The following is a 26,422-nucleotide window of genomic DNA, read 5'->3' as shown; positions in this document are numbered from 1 at the left end:
TTTATCTTTATAAAACTCTGCCTAGAAGGCCAGCATCCCGGAGTCGCCTCTTCACTGTTGATGTTGACTGGTGTTTTGTAGGTACTATTTAATGAAGGTGCCAGTTGAGGACTTGTGAGGGGTCTGTATCTCAATCTAGACACTCTAATGTACTTGTCCTCTTGCTCAGTTGTGCACCGGGGCATCCCACTCCTCTTTCTATTCTGGTTAGGGCCAGTTTGTGCTATTCTGTGAAGGAAGTAGTACACAGCATTGTACGAGATCTTCAGTTTTTTGGTAATTTCTCGCATAGAATAGACTTCATTTCTCAGAACAAGAATAAACTGATGAGTTTCAGAAAAAAGTAAATGTTTCTGGCCATTTTGAGCCTGTAATTCAAACCAACAAATGCTGATGCTCCAGATACTCAACTCTTCTAAAGAAGGCCATTTGTATTGCTTCTTTAATCAGGACAACAGTTTTCAGCTCTGCAAACATAATTGCAAAAGGGTTTTCTAATGATCAATTAGCCTTTTAAAATGATAACCTTGGATTAGCTAACACAACATGCCATTGGAACACAGGAGTGATGGTTGCTGGTAATGGGCCTCTGACACCAATGTAGATTCCATATTCCAGCTACAATAGTCATTTACAACATTAACAAATGTCTACACTGTATTTATGATCAATTTGATGTTATTTTAATGGACCAAAAAATGTGCTTTTCTTTCAAAAACAAGGACATTTCTAAGTGACCCCCAACTTTTGAACCCTAGTGTATGTGTCAGCTAGAAATTGGATGGTCTTCAGAGAGGGAGGGGTTGAGGATAGCTGAAGGATGGGACTAAAAACAAACTAAAGATCACTTTTGGAAAATATACTGTCTGTGAAATATATGTAGCTGGAAGTGGAATCCTAAGTATTGTTGTCCATTAATTTACTCCAATTAGGGGAGGGGTGGTAGGGTTAGGGGAAAGTAATACACAAGGAAAATATATTTAAAAATACATATTTAAAATAATATATACATTTATATATGGGGATCGGAAATAATGCAGACAATTATATTGATAGAAGCCACAATCTATCTGCAATATTAAAGCTGATCTACCCACAAACAAACACAAAAACAACACGGTTTATACCTCTGACTGTGTCTGTGGCACTTAAAGTAGATGACGGGATGCCTGTTGTTACCCTTAATCACATTTCCTCCTTCATTAAGGTTTATCATTAAACAGTGTTTGGTAGCGAAGAGCTGAGGACAACGTTCTTGACCAGTGATTTAAAATATATAGATATATATATATATATATTTAAACTTCATTTAACTAGGCAAGTCAGTTAAGAACAAATTCTTATTTACAATGATGGCCTGAGGCTACATTGGTCAACCAACAGATTAAGAGAGGAACTGGCTACACTGTTTTGACAGAGCTGTGAGGCCTTAAGGGTGGGGAAGATGCAGCCAACGGAGCCAGCCATGATGACCTGAAGTAATTAAGCCGAAACCTGTTTAGACACTGCAGGTAAACAAGGCCAGCATGCCGGTGTGCAAATGGCTGATGAGCTGATGGGAGGAGGTGGTAATTGATGCTGACAGTAAGCTGTCTCTGTCAATCAGTGTGACAAACACACACCTAGCCACAGGTCACACACACACACACACACACACACACACACACACACACACACACACACACACACACACACACACACACACACACACACACACACACACACACACACACACACACACACACACACACACACACACACACACACACACCTAGACACACCTCTCACACACACCTCAAACACCCGCACACGCTCTCTCCTCCATCCCAATCACTCTAAGACACCTCCTCTACAGCCACACAGTACTGCCACTGAGAGAAGGTAAGACCAATATAAAACTTGAACGATGCAGGACAGACATAGCTAATATACTGTAGGACAGGCATAGCTAATATACTGTAGGACAGGCATAGCTAATATACTGTAGGACAGACACAGCTAATGTACTGTAGGACAGACATAGCTAGTATACTGTAGGACAGGCATAGCTAATATACTGTAGGACAGGCATAGCTAATATACTGTAGGACAGGCATAGCTAATATACTGTAGATATACTATAGGACAGGCATAGCTAATATACTTTAGGACAGGCATAGCTAATACACTTTAGGACAGGCATAGCTAATATACTGTAGATATACTTTAGGACAGGCATAGCTAATATACTTTAGGACAGGCATAGCTAATATACTGTAGATATACTGTAGGACAGGCATAGCTAATATACTGTAGGACAGGCACAGCTAATATACTGTAGGACAGGCACAGCTAATATACTGTAGGACAGACACAGCTAATGTACTGTAGGACAGACATAGCTAGTATACTGTAGGACAGGCATAGCTAATATACTGTAGGACAGGCATAGCTAATGTACTGTAGGACAGGCATAGCTAATATACTGTAGGACAGGCATAGCTAATATACTGTAGGACAGACACAGCTAATGTACTGTAGGACAGACATAGCTAGTATACTGTAGGACAGGCATAGCTAATATACTGTAGGACAGGCATAGCTAATGTACTGTAGGACAGACACAGCTAATATACTTTAGGACAGGCATAGCTAATATACTGTAGGACAGGCATAGCTAATATACTGTAGATATACTGTAGGACAGGCATAGCTAATATACTGTAGATATACTGCAGGACAGGCATAGCTAATATACTGTAGATATACTGTAGGACAGACACAGCTAATATACTGTAGATATACTGTAGGACAGACACAGCTAATATACTTTAGGACAGGCATAGCTAATATACTTTAGGACAGGCATAGCTAATATACTGTAGATATACTTTAGGACAGGCATAGCTAATATACTTTAGGACAGGCACAGCTAATATACTGTAGATATACTGTAGGACAGACATAGCTAATATACTGTAGGACAGACATAGCTAATATACTGTAGGACAGAAATAGCTAATATACTGTACACTCTTTGAGAAAAGGGTTATTTGGCTATCCCCATAGGAGAACCTTTTTTTGGTTCCAGCTACAACCCTTTTGGGTTCCGTGTAGAAAGGGTTCTACATTGAACTAAAATGGTTCTATCTGCAACCAAAAACAGTTCTTCAAAGGGTTCTCCTATGGGAAATGGTTCTCCTATGGGAAAGGGTTCTCCTGTGGGAAAGGGTTCTCCTGTGGGAAAGGGTTTTCCTGTGGGAAAGGGTTCTCCTATGGGAAAGGGTTTTCCTAACCCTGGGTTCTGTGTAAAAGGGTTTTCCTATGGCAACCAAAAACAGAAAGGGTTCTCCTATGGGAAATGGTTCTCCTATGGGAAAGGGTTTTCCTATGGGAAAGGGTTCTCCTATGGGAAAGGGTTTTCCTGTGGGAAAGGGTTCTCCTATGGGAAAGGGTTTTCCTATGGGAAAGGGTACTCCTATGGGAAAGAGTTTTCCTATGGGAAAGGGTTTTCCTATGGGAAAGGGTTCTCCTATGGGAAAGGGTTTTCCTCTGGGAAAGGGTTCTCCTATGGGAAAGGGTTTTCCTATGGGAAAAAGGGTTTTCCTATGGGAAAGGGTTCTCCTATGGGAAAGGGTTCTCCTATGGGAAAGGGTTTTCCTATGGGAAAGGGTTCTCCTATGGGAAAGGGTTCTCCTATGGGAAAGGGTTCTCCTATGGGAAAGGGTTCTCCTATGGGAAAGGGTTTTCCTATGGGAAAGGGTTCTCCTATGGGAAAGGGTTTTCCTATGGGAAAGGGTTTTCCTATGGGAAAGGGTTCTCCTATGGGAAAGGGTTCTCCTATGGGAAAGGGTTTTCCTATGGGAAAGGGTTCTCCTATGGGAAAGGGTTCTCCTATGGGAAAGGGTTCTCCTATGGGAAAGGGTTCTCCTATGGGAAAGGGTTTTCCTATGGGAAAGGGTTCTCCTATGGGAAAGGGTTCTCCTATGGGAAAGGGTTCTCCTATCGGAAAGGTTTCTCCTATGGGAAAGGGTTTTCCTATGGGAAAGGGTTCTCCTATGGGAAAGGGTTCTCCTATGGGAAAGGGTTTTCCTATGGGAAAGGGTTTCCTATGGGAAAGGGTTCTCCTATGGGAAAGGGTTCTCCTATGGGGATAGCCAGGTTCTTGGTCGCACCTTTTTTTCTAAGAGTGCAGGGTAGCAGGGACATGCCTAGAGTACATCAAGTGGTCTGTCTTCAGTAATCAATTTAAACAGGAAATGACTTACTATACTAGTGTTTATAGACTCCATATAGATGTTATGAAGTCAGAAACAGGTGCAGTTAATATATAGTATTTGGAGTAACAACCTGTAAACAGGTTGTATGTTATGGTACTGTCCCACAGTGTTGCTGTGCTTGGAAATATATGTTTTGTGCGTACGTAAGATGCACCTAAATATTGACAAAGGTTATACAATGATTTGGTATAATTTCAGGTACCTACATGCAGTACCAGTTTTGTTGTCTTTGGAAAGTTGTGTCCTTTTTAAGGGGTAGGCAATAGACCCTTTAGTTAAATATTCAATTATGACCAATAATCCCATAGCGCTTTTCACCAAAAAGCCCAACTAAGGTCAGCAGACAGGAATCTGGGTTTTATCGGTCTATGAGTATCTTAGAGTGGATTCTGGTATCCCCTCCAATTAAATAAGTCAATCTGTTTGATAGTCTTTAGTGTGCTATACCCATGCAACATCATTGAATGTTAAGGACGACATTAATATAGAGAGTCAACCAGGACACGAAATAGGTCAGACTGCCTGATTAGCCATTGACTCTGTCAGCAACAACGTCATTTCACCAACAGTATGAAGAGCGATCCGCCTCTTACATCGAATGTTTTGCTGATTGACTTGAAATTTGCCTATTTGAACATGGTTTATATCTGGGAATGTCCTTATTTTCAGAGTCACAATAGAACAACCAATATGACTTCCTGCAGGCAGATATATGGTGATGATGCAGACATACAGTGTTGACGCAGCTCAGTGCCAGGTGTTCCATTTGGCCCACTTTCTATTAATCAACCTCATTGGCCCAGATTGACTTAAGTAAAAGGCGTGCATGGTACTTGTCTGTACTGGACCGTGAAATCTATTCCTAATCCCTTTTACAAAGTCCTATCATCCAATCTGCTTCATTAGTGCATTCCGACTTATTTGCCAAATGTTGAGTTGGGTTTTTGCTAAAGTGAGGAATTGTCTATGTCCCCAATGTTGGTTTCATGGAAGAGCTACATAATTCCCATAGTGCTAACAGAGTGTTACTAGAATGGCAGCACATGGATGAGTGCTGCCAAGTGATTATAACCACCTGCTAGATTAAACAGTCAGGGCAATTTGCTGGAATTTTTCTTCAGGTTTCTGTGGGTTTTGTGTTTAACCCGTCTGGACACTCTTGATGTGTGGTCCCTGTGTGGCCCTGAAGTGCAGTCCCAATGGCTGTCCCCCCGTATATCATTGTGCCGTAGCCATTCCATCAGATGAGTTTATTCCCTGGATCAGGGGATTATCTCTAGCGTCTGAGCCTGGGACCAAAGGAAGAGCTGCTCAGCTTTAGGTTCGCTAGCTATTTACCCTCCAAGCACTCTAAACAGATTGGCTCCTGAGTTAGCCAGACTTAATCTGGGCAAGAGAGGGTTATTTTGAAGGTTACAGAAGAAGACCTGGTAGTGCTTGATTCCCTTTTGTTTGGTATATCTGTTGTGGTAGTGTCCGGCCAGACAGCAGTAGGCTACTGAAAGGCATTGGAGTTCATGAGTGGACTGGTGCAACCAATACAGATATCCTAGGTAATCCACGAAGACAAAAGCACAAGGTCCAAGTAGAGGTCAAAACTAAAATGCACAGTTGACGTATAAGTATCTAGTACATAGCTTTCTCAGAAATCAGTAGTGGAAAGATTTGTTTACATACAGTGGGGCAAATAAGTATTTAGTCAGCCACCAATTGTGCAAGTTCTCCCACTTAAAAAGATGAGAGAGGCCTGTAATTTTCATCATAGGTGCACGTCTTCAGCTCTTCGCTTTTTCCACTATAATTTGCAAATAAATTCATTCAAAATCCTACAATGTGATTTTCTGGATTGTTTTCCCTCATTTTGTCTGTCATAGTTGAAATGTACCTATGATGAAAATTACAGGGCTCTCTCATCTTTTTAAGTGGGAGAACTTGCACAATTGGTGGCTGACTAAATACTTTTTTGCCCCACTGTTTATACCTAAAAAAAACTGTATAAATGCATTGTTCACCCGAATTACAAATTACATATTGGTTACCCTATAAATAGTCTTTGGACAAAGAGAGAGAGAGTAATGTATTTTTTTCTGTTTAGCTGGCTGCTGGCACAAATGCTAACTTTAACATTTTTGTCCAAAAGTTAGCATGTTTTAATTTAATGCCCAAATGACCCAAAAATGTGTAGCAAATGTATAGCTAAAGGAACACTATGTGACAGTATGAAAGGGTTTTCACTGTATCTTTCATTGTACTTCCTCTCTCCCTCTCCTTCAGTGTTATGTCAGGACCCAGGCCGGTTGTTCTGAGCGGCCCCTCAGGGGCAGGGAAGAGCACTCTGCTAAAGAAACTGCTGAAGGACTACAAGGGAGTCTTCGGCTTCAGCGTGTCACGTACGTTTCGTATCACCAGATGTAGTTTCCAGCAGCAGGGCTGCAGAATCTATCCCCGCGGGTGCGACTGGACCATGAGGAAGACCAATGAACACTAAAGAAACCATATACAGTCAGGGTTGTCTTGCATAGCATTGACAGGTTGAGGCTATTGATATCATTCTGTATCATATGATCACAGAATAGGATGGATGTTGAATTGATGCTCACTGAATGTGTCCTTGCAGATACAACCCGGGATCCACGTCCAGGAGAGGTAGATGGCAAAGGTACAGTAAAATGTTTTCAGTCACAACACAGAATCATGTCAGTAAGCCCAGAAAGATTTCAGTGGCGCTCTCCAGGCCCAGAATGAAGCTTCCATCTTTAGTAAGAAATTCCTACTGTATGAACGGACTGGAATTCAATATATTACATTTTTACATTTGAGTCATTTAGCAGACACTCCAATACAGAGATAGCAACCACATGTCATAGTAAGTACATTTTTCCTCAATAAAGTAGCTACTGTATCAGCAAAGTCAGAGCTAGTAAGGGGGGTCAACTGCGAGTGTTACTTCACAAAAGGCATTACTTTATTATTATTTTTTGGGGGTGGAAGGGGCGGTAAGGAGTGGGTGTGATGGGGGTGCTGTGGGATTATTTAAGGGAGTTTTCGCATATAGTCCTCTTTAAAGAACTGATCTCAGTCTTCTTTAAAGTGAACTGGGGTACAAAAAAATACAAAAACCAGAAAGAATTCAGTTCTCTTTGTATTCACACTGCCTTTGAATGAGGATTCAACTCTTTTGCCAGTTCACTTCACCTAGTTTGTGGACCGAGTTCTCTTTGCATTCACATTGCTATGTTTAGAAAGGAACCAAGATCTTTTTCCGACATGCACTGTGGATTTGTACAACATTTTGTGGGGTCTGAGTTCCTTTGGAGTGTTCACACTGCACACAAAAAACAATAGGGGTGGGAGGGCCAAGAAATCAGCGTTGGCAGAACGAAATGCTCAAGTTGAGGTGGAGGGTTTGTGCATAGTCTGAAGGTAGAGATGGGCAGCTCCTCTTGCTGCTCCGTAGGCTTGTAACATGGTCTTGTAGCTGCAGTGCCATGACAACCTGGTCTCAGAGCAAAATGTGTTATATTTTTAAAAAGTCTGTGCCACTCCATTTAGTATAATAGGTTACATTACATTGGCCTAAGAATGTAATAGCAGTCATACAATGTAATGAATTGTATATACTGTATGTCCCATGCATTGATAGTTTAGTATGATATGCTACTTTTGACTGATTTAGTATGATAAACTACATTAGGTTAGGGGTTAAGATTAGGATTAAGGTTAGGGTTAGGTTATAGGGTTAAGGTTAGGGGAGGGCTTAGCTAATATGCAAAGTAGCTAATTGTCCTTGATGAGATTTGAGCATGCAACCTTTCGGTTGCTAAACTTTCACTCTATGCAGCCACCCAACCACCATGACCAGCTACTCTCCTTTAATATTTGCCTTAAGTAACCTACTGTCATACCAAACATAACATATCATACTAATTTAAGTGTCCCGGATTTACGTAGGCCAATGTAATGTAATATAACAAAGTAACATACAGTACCATACCAAATGGAATGGCCCGGATTTTAGTCAAATTTCTTATGTTTTGCTCAGACCTGGCATGCCATGTTGAGTGTGGTGGAAGCTATCTGCTCACCATTGCTGTATTTCCGAATAGACTACTGTTCATGCGACAGCTGTGTTTTCTATCGTAAATAAGTCCTCGTAAAGACTGGAGACAATGATTAACCTTTTACTGCAGTGATTTCTTGGTGGTCTTAAACAAATCTACTTTGAAACAAAAGTACACACCTCACACACATGGTTATGGGCTTAAAAAGTCACCTGTACGCTCTTGTAAAAAAGATGCTATCTGTCCCCAAGGAATCCCCTTTGAAGAACTCCTTTTCTTTCCAGGTAGAACCCTTTTGCATTCCATGTAGAGGGTTCTAAATAAGAATTTGTTCTTAACCTTCTTGCCTAGTTTAATAAATAAAAAATTAAACATCTCTGGAGAGACCTGATAATAGCTGTGCAGCAATGCTCCCTGTCCAACCTGACAGAGCTTTAGAGGAACTACCCAAGAAGAACCCTTTTGGTTTCATCATACTCAGGTAGAACTCTTTGGGTTCCTTGTAGAGGGTTCTACATGGAACGCAAAAGGGTTTTCCTATGGGGACAGCTGAAGAACCCTTTTTTCTAAGTGTACCATGTCAGACATATAGTGCCTTCGGAAAGTATTCAGACCCCTTGACTTTTTCAACATTTTGTTACCTTTACAGCCTTATTCTAAAATGGATTAAATCATTTCCCCCCTCAATCTACACACAGTACCCCATAATGACAAAGCAAAAACCCTTTACTCAGTTCTTTGTTGAAGCAGCTTTGGCAGCGACTACAGCGTAGAGTTTTCTTGGGTATGACGCTACAAGCTTGACACACCTATATTTGGGGAGTTTCTCCATTCTTCTTTGCAGATCCTCAAGCTCTGTCAGGTTGGATGGGGAGCGTTGCTGCACAGCTACTATCACGTCTCACAGAGATGTTAATTTTTTAAATATATTTAACTAGGCAAGTCAGTTAAGAACAAATTCATATTTATAATGACGGCCAACCAAACCTTAACCCAGACTGACAATTGTGCGCCGCCCTATGGGACTACCAATCATGCCCAGTTGTGATACAGCCTGGAATCGAACAAGGGTCTGTAGTGATGCCTCTAGCACTGAGATGCAGTGCCTTAGACAGACTGCTGCACCATTCGGAAGATGTTCAATCAGGTTGAAGTCTGGGCCACTCAAGGACATTCAGAGACTTGTACTTTGCTCCGTTCATCTTTCCCTCGATCCTGACTAGACTCCCAGTCCCTGCCACTGAAAAACATCCCCATGCTACCTCCACCATGCTTCAGCATAGAGATGCCAGGTTTCCTCCAGACTTGATTCTTGGCATTCAGTCCAAAGAGTTCAATGTTGGTTTCATCAGACCAGAATATCTTGTTTCTAATGGTCTGAGAGTGTTTAGGGTACATTTTGGCAAACTTCAAGCGGGCAGTCATGTGCCTTTTACTGATGAGTGGTTTCTGTCTGACCACACTACCATAAAGGTCTGTTTGGTGGAGTACTGCAAAGATGGTTGTCCTTCTGGAAGGTTCTCCCATCTCCACAGAGGAACTCTAGAGCTCTGTCAGAGTAACCATCGGGTTCTTGGTCACCCCCCTTGACCAAGGCCCTTCTCTCCCGATTGCCAAGTTTTTCCCAGGAGGCCAGTTCTAGGAAGAGTCTTGGTGGTTCCTAACTTCATCCATGTAAGAATGGATGACACAATCGTGTCTCTGGGCTCTACGGACAGTTCCTTTGACCTCATGGCGTGGTTTTTGCTGTGACATACACTGTCAACTGTGGAACCTTTTTATAGACAGTTGTGTGCCTTTCCAAATCATGTCCAATTAATTTAATTTACCACAGGTGGACTCCAATCAAGTTGTAGAAACATCTCAAGGATGATTATTGGGAAAGGGATGCATCCGAGCTCAATTTCGAGTCTCATAACAGTGTCTTAATACTTGTAAATAAGGTATTTCTGTTTTGTTTTTGCTAAAATTGTAAACATTCCTAAAAACCTGTTTTCGTTTTGTCATTGTGTGCAGATTGCTGAAGGTATTTTTATTAATACATTTGAGAAAAATGCTGTATCATAACAAAATTTGGAAAAAGTCAAGGGATCTGAATACTTTCCGGGAGGCTCTGTAGAGTTGAAATATATTCCATTTATAGTTTATCCCAACATTACAATTTATATACATCACAGAACCCTTTGACATGGAAACATTTAAATAATGTTTATTAATTATGAAATTATGAACAATTTGAATAAAGTTTTACCTATGAGGCCACTAGGTCATTTGACTGCAGGAAATGCAGGACAGATAATGCATGTAGTTGCATGACATATTACAGAGAAACTTTACATTACAGTAACCAGTCATTTGTGTTGACTAGATTCTTATGGCTTTGGGGAATCAAATCCACAACCCTGGCGTTGCAAGCACAGCGATCTACTATCTGATCCCCACGGGACCCCCTATATACAGTTGAAGTCGGAGTCATTAAAACCCGTTTTTCAACCATTACACACATTTCTTGTTAATATCAAACTATAGTTTTGGCAAGTTGGTTAGAACATCTACTTTGTGCATGACACAAGTTATTTTCCCAACAATTGTTTACAAACATATTATTTCACTTATAATTCACTGTATCACAATTCCAGTGGGTCAGAAGTTTACCTACACTAAGTTGACTGTTCCTTTAAGCAGCTTGGAAAATTCCAGAAAATGATGGCATGGCTTTAGAACCTTCTGACAGGCAATTGACATCATTTGAGTCAATTGGAGGTGCACCTGTGGATGTATTTCAGGGCCTACCTTCAAGCTCAGTGCCTCTTTGCTTGACATGGGAAATGGGAAATCAAAAGATCAAAAAAATCAGCCAAGACCTCAGAACAACCTCAGACCTCCACAAGTCTGGTTCATCCTTTCATTCCAAATGCCTGAAGGTACCATGTTCATCTGTACAAACAATAGTACGCAAGTATAAACACCATGGGACCACGCAGCCATCATACCGTTCAGGAAGGAGACGCGTTCTGTCTCCTGGAGATGAACGTAGTTTGGTGCAAAAAGTGCAAATCAATCGCAGAACAACATCAAAGGGCCTTGTGAAGATGCTGGAGGAAACGGGTACAAAAGTATCTATGTCCACAGTGAAACAAGTCCTATATCAACATAACCTGAAAGGCCGCTCAGCAAGGAAGAAGCCACTGCAAAACCGCCATAAAAAAGCCAGACTACTGTTACGCACGCCTCTATGAAGAGGGAACGCGACACCCTGCTACAACTCAACTCTCCGTGAAGTGAAAAAGGTATGGACTGTAGGTGCGAGTAAGGATGACAACAGACAGAATGTGGTACCGTTTACAAGGACTTTATTCCTTTACACGGTAATATGGGGAAAAGGGGCTGGACGGAACCAAAGCAAAGAAATTAAATCTCAAAGCCCCCCCTCTCCTATCTTACCTGCCTACCCACTACTTACCCAATTTAGCAGCACCTGGTGCCCTAACCAAAATACAGGGGTGGTCCACCCAGGTCTTACCTAGTGTGCCTAGACAGCGAATATACTACGGGTATATGTATGCCCGCGGGCCTCTTGCCTAAGCACTCCCTAGGTGCTTTCCCCTTCCCCCCTGGGAACAAATGAAACAGAATATTAAACAATTTTCAAACAAACTAAGAAACAAAGGATGTCAAATAAGCTCTATCTGAGCAACAAACTTACTAAACATACCAACTCTCAGCAATGAACTCCCAGCAAAACTCTCTAGCAAATCTACTTCCAGCAAAAAAATTCTCCCTCCTGAACAGAACACTGGCATTTATATATCTTCAGATGGAATGGGTAATTGGAGACAGCTGTCTTGACGAGGGGGCGGGGTCAGCTCTCCAATTAGCCATGGAGTCGACCAATCAGCTGCTTGAGGGATTTCAGGAAGCCATTTCCTAAAATAAACACATGCAAACATACAAACTACAACACATGAACTGGGGAACGTAACACTACGTTTTGCAACTGCACATGGGGACAAAGATCGTACTTTTTAGAGACATGTCCTCTGGTCTGATGAAACAAAAATAGAACTGTTTGGCCAAAATGACCATCGTTATGTTTGGAGGAAAAAGGGGGAGGCTTGCAAGCCGAAGAACACATCCCAACCTTGAAGCACGGGGGTGGCAGAATCATGTTGTGGGGGTGCTTTGCTGCAGGATGCAGTGGTGCACTTCACAAAATAGATGTCATCATGAGGGTGGAAAATTATGTGGATATATTGAAGCAATATCTCAAGACATCAGTCAGGAAGTTAAAGCTTGGTCGGAAATGGGTCTTCCAAATGGACAATGGTCCCAAGCATACTTCCAAAGTTGTGTCAAAATGGCTTAAGGACAACAAAGTCAAGGTATTGGAGTGGCCATCACAAAGCCCTGACCTCAATCCCACATAAAATTTGTGGGCAGAACTGAAAAAGTGTTTGCGAGCAAGGAGGCCTACAAACCTGACTCAGTTACACCAGCTCTGTCAGGAGGAATGGGCCAAAATCCACCCACCTTATTGTGGGAAGCTTGTGGAAGGCTACCCTAGAATCTTGACCCAAGTTAAACAATTTAAAGACCATGCTACCAAATACTAATTGAGTTGTATGTAAACTTCTGACCCACTGGGAATGTGATGAAAGAAATACAAGCTGAAATAAATTATTATCTCTTCTATTATTCTGACATTTAACATTCTTAAAATAGTGGTGATCATAACTGACCTAAGACAGGGAATTTGTACTTGGATTAAGCGTCAGGAATTGTGAAAAACTGAGTTTAAACGTATTTGGCTAAGGTGTATGTAAACTTCCGACTTCAACTATATAAAACCTGTACCTACAGAACTCCATCACTACCTTGTTGCCCTCTTTTGTACACAACCTTCACACCACCTCTTCACCTACATAACCCAGCCTACTCCATTCCGACTGACACTGAAGCTCTCATTCTCAAGTGAACTGCACCAGTGGCTCTCCAAATGATCCCCCTATAAGATACAGTAATAAACATTATTTGTTGTGCCTTTTTTTTTCTTTTTCTCCGTAGGCCTGTTCTGTCTACCTATGCTTCTGGGGGCTACATTACTGCCCCTGGCAGACGTCCTATCGTCTGTTTCATCTGCAGGTGTAGCTATCTCCTCTTAATTTTGTGTTCTATCCAACCAAGTCTAAATGCCATTCATAAAAACATTGTGAAGAGAGATTTATGGGGGTTACTTTCATCTTCACAGTATAGAGTGACCAAACTAAACAATACCAAGTGCATACTAGTTATGCCAGTTTGCACTTTGTGGTAAAAAGCCTTTGAAAATAGCCCCCTGTGATTCCTCAGTGGACCCCCCCCCCCCTCCCCAAAAGGTTGTCACATCCATAAAATGTCTGTTACTGTATGTACCCACCATTAGCATCACAACATTCTGTTGAGATTGATAGGCTTCATAGTAAAGCCTTTTGTTTGATATTTCATATACTCCAGTTCAGTAATATTAATTGAAAGTATGGATCATAGCTGCTAGCACAATCTGGTCCTGTTGTCAAGGCAGATATCCTCATGACTATTCTATTAATTTGATCAATACATCTATGTGATTTCCTACAACTTAAGCAATAACAGTTTTTGAGGAAGATAGCTGTTTGATGTATTCTAGTTTTATATATTTATATATTTTTTAAATAACGCAGTGGCTGCACTACCAGGACTATGAGCTTTGCTGGATTCAGTCTAATGTGATTGTCTATTAGTTAGATTTAAAAAAAAATCTATAATAATTTTACCATTAGAAAGCATTACTAGGACCTTCATAGAGAGCATTTACACCTTTATTTACATCTATCGCAGTCCTCTTTTCCCAGTGAGACATCTATTTTACCATTAGAAAGCATTACTAGGACCTTCATAGAGAGCATTTACACCTTTATTTACATCTATCGCAGTCCTCTTTTCCCAGTGAGACATCTATTTTACCATTAGAAAGTATTACTAGGACCTTCATAGAGAGCATTTACACCTTTATTTACATCTATCGCAGTCCTCTTTTCCCAGTGAGACATCTATTTTACCAGGACATACTGTATTTGAATGTGCTGGGATTCCTTCTCAATCTGAACACACCTGTTATGTTGCAATGCTAATGTGCATGTGTTGATATGAGTAGCTGTAGGTTCATTATGAGCATTGTCGTGCCTGTTGAAGTGATTGTGACAAGGTTGTCCTGTGTTCCCTACATGGTTCCCCCCAATGTGTTAGATCCACTATGACTGTGATGTTGTAGAGGAATAAAATAATCCCAATGGTAGGGGACAGTAATGTGTTAGTTTGATGTGCCCTGTACACCCTGTCTCCTACTGAACTGTTATATACTGTACTGTGTTCTATACTGTGTATATATACTGTTTCTCTTGCATCCAGACAGTGTGTCGTTTTTGCCCGTTTCTAATCACCTTCCACATTTCGTACTTGTGGGTCATTCATTGTGTGATTTGCTTCTAGTGATGTGAATGTCAATTTCCCTAATTGCTTGTAATGATGTGAATAAAAATGTCTATCTACCCATACTTATCCTTGCATTTTTTTCTATATCACCCTTTTTAGTGCCTGAATACTAATCATTATACATCTATTGTACCCTGTGAGTTTACCCTTCATTAATTTGAGAGAACTCCATCCTGCATGACTGATTACTAACGGTTTCTTCTTCTCTCCTGTCTGTTTCAAGATTACCACTTCACAAACAGGGAGGCTATGCAGGAGGATATTGACACGGGAGAATTCATTGAGACTAATGAGTTTTCTGGCAACCTGTATGGAACAAGGTAGAGTATATTTTCTGAACTTTTGGTTTGCACCAAAATGTCTTAGAGTATTTTTTTTTAAACTTAAAAAAAAACTTTTATTACACTAGGCAAGTTAAGAAATAAGAACAAATTCATATTTACAATGACAGCCTAGGAACAGTGGTTTAACTGCATTGTTCAAGGGCAGAACGACAGCTTTTGTTTTTTACCTTGTCAGCTCTGGGATTCGATCTAGCAACCTTTCAGTTACTGGACCAACGCACTAACCACTCGGCTACCTGCCACCCCTATGTATGAATCGGTGATAATCAGTGGTGTAATTGTATAGTTTGTTCAGCGGAATCGTAGATGCAATTAAACAAAGCTGTGTTTGTTTTCTCCACAGTAAGTGTGCTGTACAGGATGTGAGGGCCAAGGGCCTCATTTGTATTTTGGATGTGGATATTGCGGGAGTGAGACACATCAAGGAAACTGACCTGGACCCCATCTATGTTTCTATCCAGCCCCCCTCTATTGAGGTCCTGGTAAGAGTCCATAACCATACATTGCACAGCGTTCTTCTACTGCAAGTTTCCACAACAGGTGACAAATTCGGCTCGCAAGTATTATTATTTGGCCCCCAAAGTTTTAAGCGAACAAATAGAAGAAATCTGTTGTTGGACAAAGGACACTGTAAAATCACCAGAAATTCAGCTAATGATTTCTATTTAGAAAATCTGTTCCCAACTATAACCATGGATAAATTGAAAGACATATGTGATTGTGTCTCAATATAATTAAGGTATTAAATTATGTTATTGTGAAATACCTGATACATTTGAGATTATTTGTGACCCATTTGTAGTGTACAAATGATTAGGGGTTCACAGCATAGATTGGCCACTTTTTTGATAATTTGCCACACAGAAACTAGAGGCCATGAGTAACTTAGTCAAAAAGAATGGCACCAATTTGCTTATAGGTATTGCTGTTGTAAGAAGTCTTACTTCAATCCTGATATCCGCCTCCCCGTTTGACCTGAAACTGTATATGTGGGTGTCTTTCCTCATGTTAAACAAATTTTCCCTGAGGACCCATAAAGACCAGTCTCAGTCTCAACGTCAACAGTGAAGAGGCGAATCCTGGATGCTGGCCAGTGTGTCTGTTCTTTTGCCCATCTTAATATTTTCCCTTTATTGGCCAGTCTGAGATATGTCTTTTACTTTGGAACTCTGCCTAGAAGGTCAGCATCCCGTGGTCGCCTCTTCACTGTTGATGTTGACTGGTGTTTTGCGGGTACTATTTAATGAAGCTGCCAGTTGAGGACTTGAGGCATCTGTTTCTCAAACTAGACACTCTAATGTACTTGTCCTCTTGCTCAGTTGTGCACCTGGGCCTCCCTCTCCTCTTTCTATTCTGGTTAGAGCCAGTTTGTGCTGTTCTGAGAAGGGAGTAGTACACAACATTGTACGAGATCTTCACTTTCTTGGCAATTACTCACATGGAATAGCCTTAATTTCTCAGAACAAGAATAGACTGATGAGTTTCAGAAGAAAGTACTTTGTTTATGGCTATTTTGAGCCTGTAATTCGAACCCACAAATACTGATGCTCCAGATACTCAACTAGTCTAAAAAAAGGCCAGTTTTACTGCTTCTTTGATAAGCACAACAGTTTTCAGCTGTGGTAACATAATTGCTAAAGGGCTTTCTAATGATCATTTAGCCTTTTAAAATTATAAACTTGGATTAGCTAACACAATGTGCCATTGGAACACAGGGGTGATGGTTGCTGATAATGGGCCTCTGTGCGCCTATGTAAATATTCCATGAAAAAATCAGCCGTTTCCAGCTACAATAGTCATTTACAACATTAACAATGTCTACACTGTATTTCTGATCAATTTGCTGTTATTTTAATGGAAAAAACATGTCATTTTCTTTTAAAAACAAGGACATTTCTAAGTGTCCCCAAACCTTTGAACAATAGTGTATATTTATTATTATGTTCCGGATAAATAACCATTTGCTCAGAAAAAAAGCAGCCTGCGGCTGAATCTAGTTGCCTACCATTCTTCTACTATGCAGTTGAACTTTTTGCATTCTTCCTAGACCTCAGATGGCCACATGAAAAGTTTGTTCTTGAAATGTATAAACTGAAAATGCTTGGGGAACATTAATGTGTACAGGAAGAGCGTCTGAGGGGTAGAGCGACGGAGACGGAGGAAAAAATCCAGAGCCGCTTGGAGGCAGCACGGATTGACATGGAGGAGTGTAGGTTCACCATACTGTCCTATGTAAACAAGGAGGAGTGTAGGTTCACCATACTGTCCTATGTAAACATGGAGGAGTGTAGTTCACCATACTGTCCTATGTAAACAAGGAGGAGTGTAGTTCACCATACTGTCCTATGTAAACAAGGAGGAGTGTAGGTTCACCATACTGTCCTATGTAAACAAGGAGGAGTGTAGGTTCACCATACTGTCCTATGTAAACATGGAGGAGTGTAGTTCACCATACTGTCCTATGTAAACAAGGAGGAGTGTAGTTCACCATACTGTCCTATGTAAACAAGGAGGAGTGTAGGTTCACCATACTGTCCTATGTAAACATGGAGGAGTGTAGGTTCACCATACTGTCCTATGTAAACAAGGAGGAGTGTAGTTCACCATACTGTCCTATGTAAACAAGGAGGAGTGTAGGTTCACCATACTGTCCTATGTAAACAAGGAGGAGTGTAGGTTCACCATACTGTCCTATGTAAACAAGGAGGAGTGTAGGTTCACCATACTGTCCTATGTAAACATGGAGGAGTGTAGGTTCACCATACTGTCCTATGTAAACTGGTTTTAAAGCTACAAATGTTTGAGGGATGTGACTTGAACTAAGGACAGTCCATTGCATGCCTGTCGACAATGAGTTTTCATTTTTGTTTCTTCACTCTTCTGTTATAGGCAATGAGCCTGGATTGTTTGACATTGTCATTGTCAACGATGACTTGGATGAGTCCTATGAGAAGTTGCAAAGTGTTCTTAAGGAGGTGAGTCTTAAATGAAGATGGCAGATGGTAGATACAGGAGGTATTGACTAGATACAGGAGGTGTGGATGACTAGATACAGTGCCTTGCGAAAGTATTCGGCCCCCTTGAACTTTGCGACCTTTTGCCACATTTCAGGCTTCAAACATAAAGATATAAAACTGTATTTTTTTGTGAAGAATCAATGACAATCATGAAGTGGAACGACATTTATTGGATATTTCAAACTTTTTTAACAAATCAAAAACTGAAAAATTGGGCATGCAAAATTATTCAGCCCTTTTACTTTCAGTGCAGCAAACTCTCTCCAGAAGTTCAGTGAGGATCTCTGAATGATCCAATGTTGACCTAAATGACTAATGATGATAAATACAATCCACCTGTGTGTAATCAAGTCTCCGTATAAATGCACCTGCATTGTGATAGTCTCAGAGGTCCGTTAAAAAATAATTTCCGGCGCCGACAGAGATGGCCGCCTCGCTTCGCGTTCCGAGGAAACTATGCAGTTTTTTTTTTTTTTACGTGTTATTTCTTACATTAGTACCCAAGGTCATCTTAGGTTTCATTACATACAGTCGAGAAGAACTACTGAATATGAGATCAGCGTCAACTCACCATCAGTACGACCAAGAATATGATTTTCACGACGCGGATCCTGTGTTCTGCCCTTCAACCAGGACAACGGAATGGATCCCATGCGGCGACCCCAAAACATGACTCCGTAAAAGAGGGAAACGATGGGTTCTTCTGGTCAGACTCCGGAGACGGGCACATCGTGCACCACTCCCTAGCATTCTTCTCGCCAATGTCCAGTCTCTTGACAACAAGGTTGATGAAATCCGAGCAAGGGTAGCATTCCAGAGGGACATCAGAGACTGTAACGTTCTTTGCTTCACGGAAACATGGCTCACTGGAGAGACGCTATCGGAGGCGGTGCAGCCAGCGGTTTTCTCCACGCATCGCGCCGACAGAAACAAACATCTTTCTGGGAAGAAGAGGGGTGGGGGCGTATGCCTTATGGCTAATGAGACATGGTGTGATGAAAGAAACATATAGGAACTCAAATCCTTCTGTTCACCTGATTTAGAATTCCTCACAATCAAATGTCGACCGCATTATCTACCAAGAGAAATCTCTTCGATTATAATCACAGCCATATATATTCCCCCCCAAGCAGACACATCGATGGCTCTGAACGAACTTTATTTGACTCTTTGCAAACTGGAATCCATCTATCCGGAGGCTGCATTCATTGTAGCTGGGGATTTTAACAAGGCTAATCTGAAAACAAGACTCCCTAAATTTTATCAGCATATCGTTTGCGCAACCAGGGGTGGAAAACCTTGGATCATTGTTACTCTAACTTCCGCGACGCATATAAGGCCCTGCCCCGCCCTCCTTTCGGAAAAGCTGACCACGACTCCATTTCGTTGATCCCTGCCTACAGACAGAAACTAAAACAAGAGGCTCCCACGCTGAGGTCTGTCCAACGCTGGTCCGACCAAGCTGACTCCACACTCCAAGACTGCTTCCATCACGTGGACTGGGATATGTTTCATATTGTGTCAGATAACAACATTGACGAATACGCTGATTCAGTGTGCGAGTTCATTAGAACGTGCGTTGAAGATGTTGTTCCCATAGCAATGATTAAAACATATACCAGTCTGCTGTTCCCACATGCTTCAAGAGGGCCACCATTTTTCCTGTTCCCAAGAAAGCTAAGGTAACTGAGCTAAACGACTACCGCCCCGTAGCACTCACTTCCGTCATCATGAAGTGCTTTGAGAGACTAGTCAAGGACCATACCACCTCCACCCTACCTGACACCCTAGACCCACTCCAATTTGCTTACCGCCCAAATAGGTCCACAGACGATGCAATCTCAACCACACTGCACACTGCCCTAACCCATCTGGACAAGAGGAATACCTATGTGAGAATGTTGTTCATCGACTACAGCTCGGCATTCAACACCATAGTACCCTCCAAGCTCGTCATCAAGCTCGAGACCCTGGGTCTCGACTCCGCCCTGTGCAACTGGGTACTGGACTTCCTGACGGGCCTGAAGAAATTTGGCTTGTCACCAAACGCACTCACAAACTTTTACAGATGCACAATCGAGAGCATCCTGGCGGGCTGTATCACCGCCTGGTACGGCAACTGCTCCGCCCACAACCGTAAGGCTCTCCAGAGGGTAGTGAGGTCTGCACAACGCATCACCGGGGGCAAACTACCTGCCCTCCAGGACACCTACACCACCCGATGTTACAGGAAGGCCAAAAAGATCATCAAGGGCAATAACTACCCGAGCCACTGCCTGTTCACCCCGCTATCATCCAGAAGGCGAGGTCAGTACAGGTGCATCAAAGCCGGGACCGAGAGACTGAAAAACAGCTTCTATCTCAAGGCCATCAGACTGTTAAACAGCCACCACTAACATTGAGTGGCTGCTGCCAACACACTGACACTGACTCAACTCCAGCCACTTTAATAATGGGAATTGATGGGAAATGATGTAAAATATATCACTAGCCACTTTAAACAATGCTACCTAATATAATGTTACATACCCTACATTATTCATCTCATATGCATACGTATATACTGTACTCTATATCATCTACTGCATCCTTACGTAATACATGTATCACTAGCCACTTTAAATATGCCACTTTGTTTACATATTCATCTCATATGTATATACTGTACTCGATACCATCTACTGTATCTTGCCTATGCTTCTCTGTACCATCACTCATTCATATATCTTTATGTACATATTCTTTATCCCCTTACACTGTGTATAAGACAGTAGTTTTGGAATTGTTAGTTAGATTAAAATGTAAATGTAAATGTAAATTACTTGTTGGTTATTACTGCATTGTCAGAACTAGAAGCACAAGCATTTCGCAACACTCGCATTAACATCTGTTAACCATGTGTATGTGACAAATACAATTTGATTTGATTTGATTTAAAAGCGCAGAGAGCATCATGAAGAACAAGGAACACACCAGGCAGGTCCGAGATACTGTTGTGAAGAAGTTTAAAGCCGGATTTGGATATAAAAAGATTCCCCAAGCTTTAAACATCCCAAGGAGCACTGTGCAAGCGATAATATTGAAATGGAAGGAGTATCAGACCACTGCAAATCTACCAAGACCTGGCCTTCCCTCTAAACTTTCAGCTCATACAAGGAGAAGACTGATCAGAGATGCAGCCAAGAGGCCCATGATCACTCTGGATGAACTGCAGAAATCTACAGCTGAGGTGGGAGACTGTCCATAGGACAACAATCAGTCGTATATTGCACAAATCTGGCCTTTATGGAAGAGTGGCAAGAAGAAAGACATTTCTTAAAGATATCCATAAAAAGTGGCGTTTAAAGTTTGCCACAAGCCACCTGGGAGACACACCAAACATGTGGAAGAAGGTGCTCTGGTCAGATGAAACCAAAATTTAACTTTTTGGCAACAATGCAAAACGTTATGTTTGGCGTAAAAGCAACACAGCTCATCACCCTGAACACAACTTCCCCACTGTCAAACATGGTGGTGGCAGCATCATGGTTTGGGCCTGCTTTTCTTCAGCAGGGACAGGGAAGATGGTTCAAATTGATGGGAAGATGGATGGAGCCAAATACAGGAACATTCTGGAAGAAAACCTGATGGAGTCTGCAAAAGACCTGAGACTGGGACGGAGATTTGTCTTCCAACAAGACAATGATCCAAAACATAAAGCAAAATCTACAATGGAATGGTTCAAAAATAAACATATTGTCACGCCTTGGTCTTAGTATTTTGTGTTTTCGTTATATATTTGGTCAGGCCAGGGTGTGACATGGGTTATTTTGTTGTGTTTCGTATTGGGGTTTTATAGGCATTGGGATTGCGGCTGAGTAGGGGTGTCTAGCATAGGCTTGGCTGCCTGAGGCGGTTCTCAATCAGAGTCAGGCGATTCTCGTTGTCTCTGATTGGGAACCATATTTAGGTAGCCTAGGTTTCACTGTGTGTTCTTTTCTCTGTGTTTGTTGTCACAAGATAGGCTGTATAGGTTTTCGCGTTTCGTTTGTTGTTTTGCAATTTTAGTTATTTCATGTATTGTTCAATTTCATTAAAGAACATGAGTAACCACCACGCCGCATTTTGGTCCGACTCTCTTTCTACAGACGAACGCCGTTACACATATCCAGGTGTTAGAATGGCCTAGTCAAAGTCCAGACCTGAATCCAATTGAGAATCTGTGGAAAGAACTGAAAACTGCTGTTCACAAATGCTCTCCATCCAACCTCACTGAGCTCGAGCTGTTTTGCAAGGAGGAATGGGAAAAAAAATTCAGTCTCTCGATGTGCAAAACTGATAGAGGCATACCCCAAGCGACTTACAGCTGTAATCGCATCAAAAGGTGGCGCTACAAAGTATTAACTTAAGGGGGCTGAATAATTTTGCACGCCCAATTTTTCAGTTTTTGATTTGTTAAAACCTCATGGGGATCGGGCTGTCTACTGCCCCCGCTGGAGTAATTGCGTGCCCATAGTAAACATAATTTGGTTTGTCAAAAGTTGCTAATATATGCAAATGCAAAATATTATTGAATAGAAAACACTCTAAAGCTTCTAAAACCGTTTAAATTATGTCTGTATGTAAAGCAGAACTCTCAGGGCAGTCATTCTCCCAAACTCTCTCTTATCATGAGAAAAGTTGGCCCAACTTTGACGTCATCGCCCCCACCCTTCCCAAGCAGTTACAGTTCTGGGAACAGTCGTTCTGACTTCAGCGCGATCTCAGCTTTCAATGGGGCTTCTCATTGTGAGAATCGTGCGCTCACGAGAGTTTTGGCTGGCCAAACCTTTCGGTCACGCGAAAAAACAGGTCACATTTATGCGCTCTGGTCAAGTCCTGTCTTTTTTCCAAGATCGATTAAACGGTGCCTGTGTTTCTGTTCGTCCTCACGATTGCTGTACACCTTTATAACATGTTAAAGCTTGATTATGAAGTTAGTTTGACAAGTTTAATCGACATATAATATGTAAGTTCGACGTTTTGGTGCGCATCCACTTGACTTTTGGCTACATTTCAACCGAAATGTGTCGTTTTTGAGAACCGAAAGACACAGAGTGCAAAACTAAACGCTGTTTTTGGTAAGTATAATTCCTTCCAGGTCTTCTGATGGAAGAACAGCAAAGGTAAGGGAATATTTATGTGGTAAATTTGGGATTATGTGGACTCCAAAATAGAGGAGCCATAATGCTACTTTTTGAGCGCCGTCTCATAGTATAGCCTAGTGAACGAAACCTGTAACGTTAAAAATAAATGTAACACAGCAATTGCATTCAGAAGAAGTGTATCTAACTATATATATGTAGAACATGCATATTTAGTCATGTGATGTGTATTCCTTGTTAGCTGACGTTATCTGCCGGAGCTATCGTCATTTCTCAGGACATTTGAATAGCATTTTTTGAACGATGCATCATTGCAAACAGAGATTTATGGATATACATAGCATATTATTGAAAAAAAAACATAAATGTACTGTGTAACATGTTATATTACTGTCATCTGATGAAGATTTCAAAAGGTTATGCATTATTTTTCTTTTAATCCTGCGTTTGTTGATTGCATATTTTTTTCAACTTGGCTATGCAAATTAGCCGTGTCTTCAGTGGTGGTTTGACATAAATATGTGCTATGTTTTCGGCGTAAAACATTTTAGAAATCTGACTTGCTGGGTAGATAAACAAGGTGTTTATCTTTCATTTGAGCCATTGGACTTGTTAATGTGTGGAGGTTAAATATTTTTAGGAATAGTTTTGCGTTCCATGTGCCACCTTCCAGCTGAACGTGGGGGGGGGGGGGTGTTCCAAAATTGGAACCCTAGTCCTCTTCTGGTTAAAAAAGTTTAAAATATCCAATAAATGTCGTTCCACTTCATGATTGTGTCCCACTTGTTGTTGATTCTTCACAAAAAATACAGTTTTATATCTTTATGTTTGAAGCCTGAAATGTGGCAAATGGTCGCAAAGTTCAAGGGGAGCGAATACTTTCGCAAGGCACTGTACATGCATTCCATGTTGGAGAAGTGTTTGTATATAATATGTTCTATAACTATATATATTATCATGTCTTTCTCAATGGGACATGTCAGACATGTTCAAGGCAAAACCTGCAATTTTAATTTCATTTTAAGAGTTTATTGGTTATTACACAATTTGAAATATGACTCTGTAATTAGATCCCCTCCCTGAAAGTTAATTCTCATGTTTAATTACTCATGATCTACTTTATGTTATTACAAGTCCTTGTTCCAGTATGTAACTAATATACTTTGTAATTTCACCTTTGTATTACCATGTTAAGAGCTCCAACCCAAATGTTGAGCACTTTCTGCTCCCTCAACAGGAAATAATGAGAGTTCAGGATGGCATCAAGTCGTAAGGAACTACAGTAAGAGCGTCCCAGTCTTCCTCTTGCCTGGTCCCTTACAGGCGATACATAAACCAACATTTGACACCAGCTAATTTCGATTTAGCCACAAAAGGGAACGTTCTGAAGGTTGCCATATGACGACTGTGGGGATATCCGCAGAAACGCGTACTACTGTATGCACCTAAGATTCAAGAAGATGGTCTAAAACTCTTAGGTTGTTTTCCACATTCATTCAGTCTGTCATTTACGAGGAATTTTGAGTAAGACAAAGGGACATTTGAAAGGTACGTATAGAGTATAGTCAAAAGTTCATGTCTACTTCATACCTTACTGCCAACTGGGCTTGAGCCATGTAGACAAATAGAAACCACTGCCAAAGCCATTATAATCTAAACGTTTGACAATATACTTAACATGCCCCTGACTTGACATTTGTGATGAATGCCTTTGACTTGTGCGATGACCATCCCGCATACAGTATGATGGACAAACAACCCGATAAGTCGTCAAATAAAAGTTGTGCATAAAACGGTGTCTTAGCTGTGAAATGTCATATTAGCGGACTAGCTTTGAGTTAAACACTGCTATGTCTTCATCTTAATCTAATTATATTCTTATTGGTCAAATAGTAAAAACACCATTCTGTGTTCTGTAGTCTCATTTTTCTCTCTTGGTTTTAAGCAATGATAGTGTAGTCTGAATGATGTTACACCAAATGTAAGGATGTGTATGGTGGGGTGTTATACTAATTGAACAGTATTTGTGGATGAATATGTAACTGACTGGGTAAGGACCAAAGCACTCAACACACAGCTTTAATAGGTCAAAGGTCAGACCAGAGGTTGTCAGTTTAACTCGCAGGTCAATTACTGTAGCCATCCATCTGCAGAAAATCAAATGTGTGTCTCTTGTAGCGTATGCAACGGAGCTAGACAAATAAAAAGTACTTACCACTCATACTGTTTCATTTGTCTTTCAGTGCATACATCACCTGTCACAAGGTACAGGAATACTCAATGAAATCAAACGATCATCAAAAATGCTTGATTTACTCATGGTCTTATTCTCCATTTACACAATATAACAAGACAATTGAAAACATGTCAAACATTGCAATCGTGTAAATATTTCACTCCTAAATATCTATACAGTGTATATTTAAATATCTGTTTATATGTATGTACCGATAGGGATTTCAACGTTCCTATCTCTGTGAGACAAAGCTTTATGCTGGTAGGGGCCCTTGCTATGCTTTGGGCACATGAACCCTCTTATCTGTCGCTTTGGCTAATAAATCACAAAATCTACAAATCTAGCTCATGAAATATTAACTTTTGTCATGTCCAATGCCGCAAACTCAAAGGAACAATGTTTTCACGTTTTCAAACTCGTGCAACTGTATTTGCATAAAGCATCTAACTAAACATTTCCCTGATATTATGACGCTGTAATTCAACCAAAGCCAAACGCATTCAGACAAACACTTAACTTTAGACAGCCATTAATACATACACATTTGACCAGTTTCCATTTTAGGTTAACATTTGTAAGACATCACATATTTGTGACCAGGATCTGGGCTATGAAGAGGCATCCAAGTCCAGTTCATGTATTTCATAACAGTCTACTGGAAGAGCAGATCAATGGAAGAACGGGCCTTGCAGCTTGGTGCGGACCTGGTCTCGTTTCACCTGTCTCTCCTTGAGGAAGGCCTGCAGCTTGTCGGTGGAGAAACACAAGATGGAGTCTCTGTGTTTGGAGGTGGCCCGCTCACCCCGTACCCACGGGATCTGGAGGCACTCAGCCGCTGAGGGTCTGGCCCTGAGGAAACACATCGGAAAAAT

The 26,422-nt window shown here is 41.1% G+C and overlaps 2 protein-coding genes across 4 annotated transcripts in view; one reads left to right on the top strand and one right to left on the bottom strand.

Moving 5' to 3' along the window:
• Positions 1–1,746: 1,746 nt before the first annotated feature.
• Positions 1,747–25,535, top strand: LOC123997367 (guanylate kinase-like). 3 transcript variants are annotated; one of them, XM_046301515.1, is made up of 9 exons: positions 1,747–1,881; positions 6,534–6,649; positions 6,877–6,918; positions 13,385–13,462; positions 15,054–15,150; positions 15,518–15,656; positions 17,299–17,383; positions 18,064–18,149; positions 24,552–25,535. In XM_046301515.1, exons 2-9 carry the CDS (start codon positions 6,538–6,540, stop codon positions 24,585–24,587), a joined length of 675 nt encoding a protein of 224 aa, XP_046157471.1. In that variant the 5' UTR covers positions 1,747–1,881; positions 6,534–6,537; the 3' UTR covers positions 24,588–25,535. The 3 variants fall into 3 exon arrangements, with proteins under 3 accessions (XP_046157471.1, XP_046157480.1, XP_046157490.1); XM_046301524.1 differs by lacking the exon at positions 13,385–13,462; XM_046301534.1 differs by lacking the exons at positions 1,747–1,881; positions 6,534–6,649 and adding an exon at positions 6,691–6,790.
• LOC123997379 (obscurin-like) overlaps positions 25,381–26,422 on the bottom strand; it is a 56,398-nt gene continuing 55,356 nt past the window's right edge. Inside the window, 1 exon segment of the mRNA XM_046301547.1 lies at positions 25,381–26,399. Within this exon segment, the coding sequence (XP_046157503.1) occupies positions 26,219–26,399 (181 nt within the window). The 3' untranslated portion in view covers positions 25,381–26,218.

The sequence above is a fragment of the Oncorhynchus gorbuscha genome, linkage group LG02 (genome assembly GCF_021184085.1).
Source record: "Oncorhynchus gorbuscha isolate QuinsamMale2020 ecotype Even-year linkage group LG02, OgorEven_v1.0, whole genome shotgun sequence".
Classification (NCBI taxonomy): Eukaryota; Metazoa; Chordata; class Actinopteri; order Salmoniformes; family Salmonidae; genus Oncorhynchus; species Oncorhynchus gorbuscha.
Note: the sequence above shows the minus strand (reverse complement) of the source record. Positions and strands in the feature narration are given on the sequence as shown.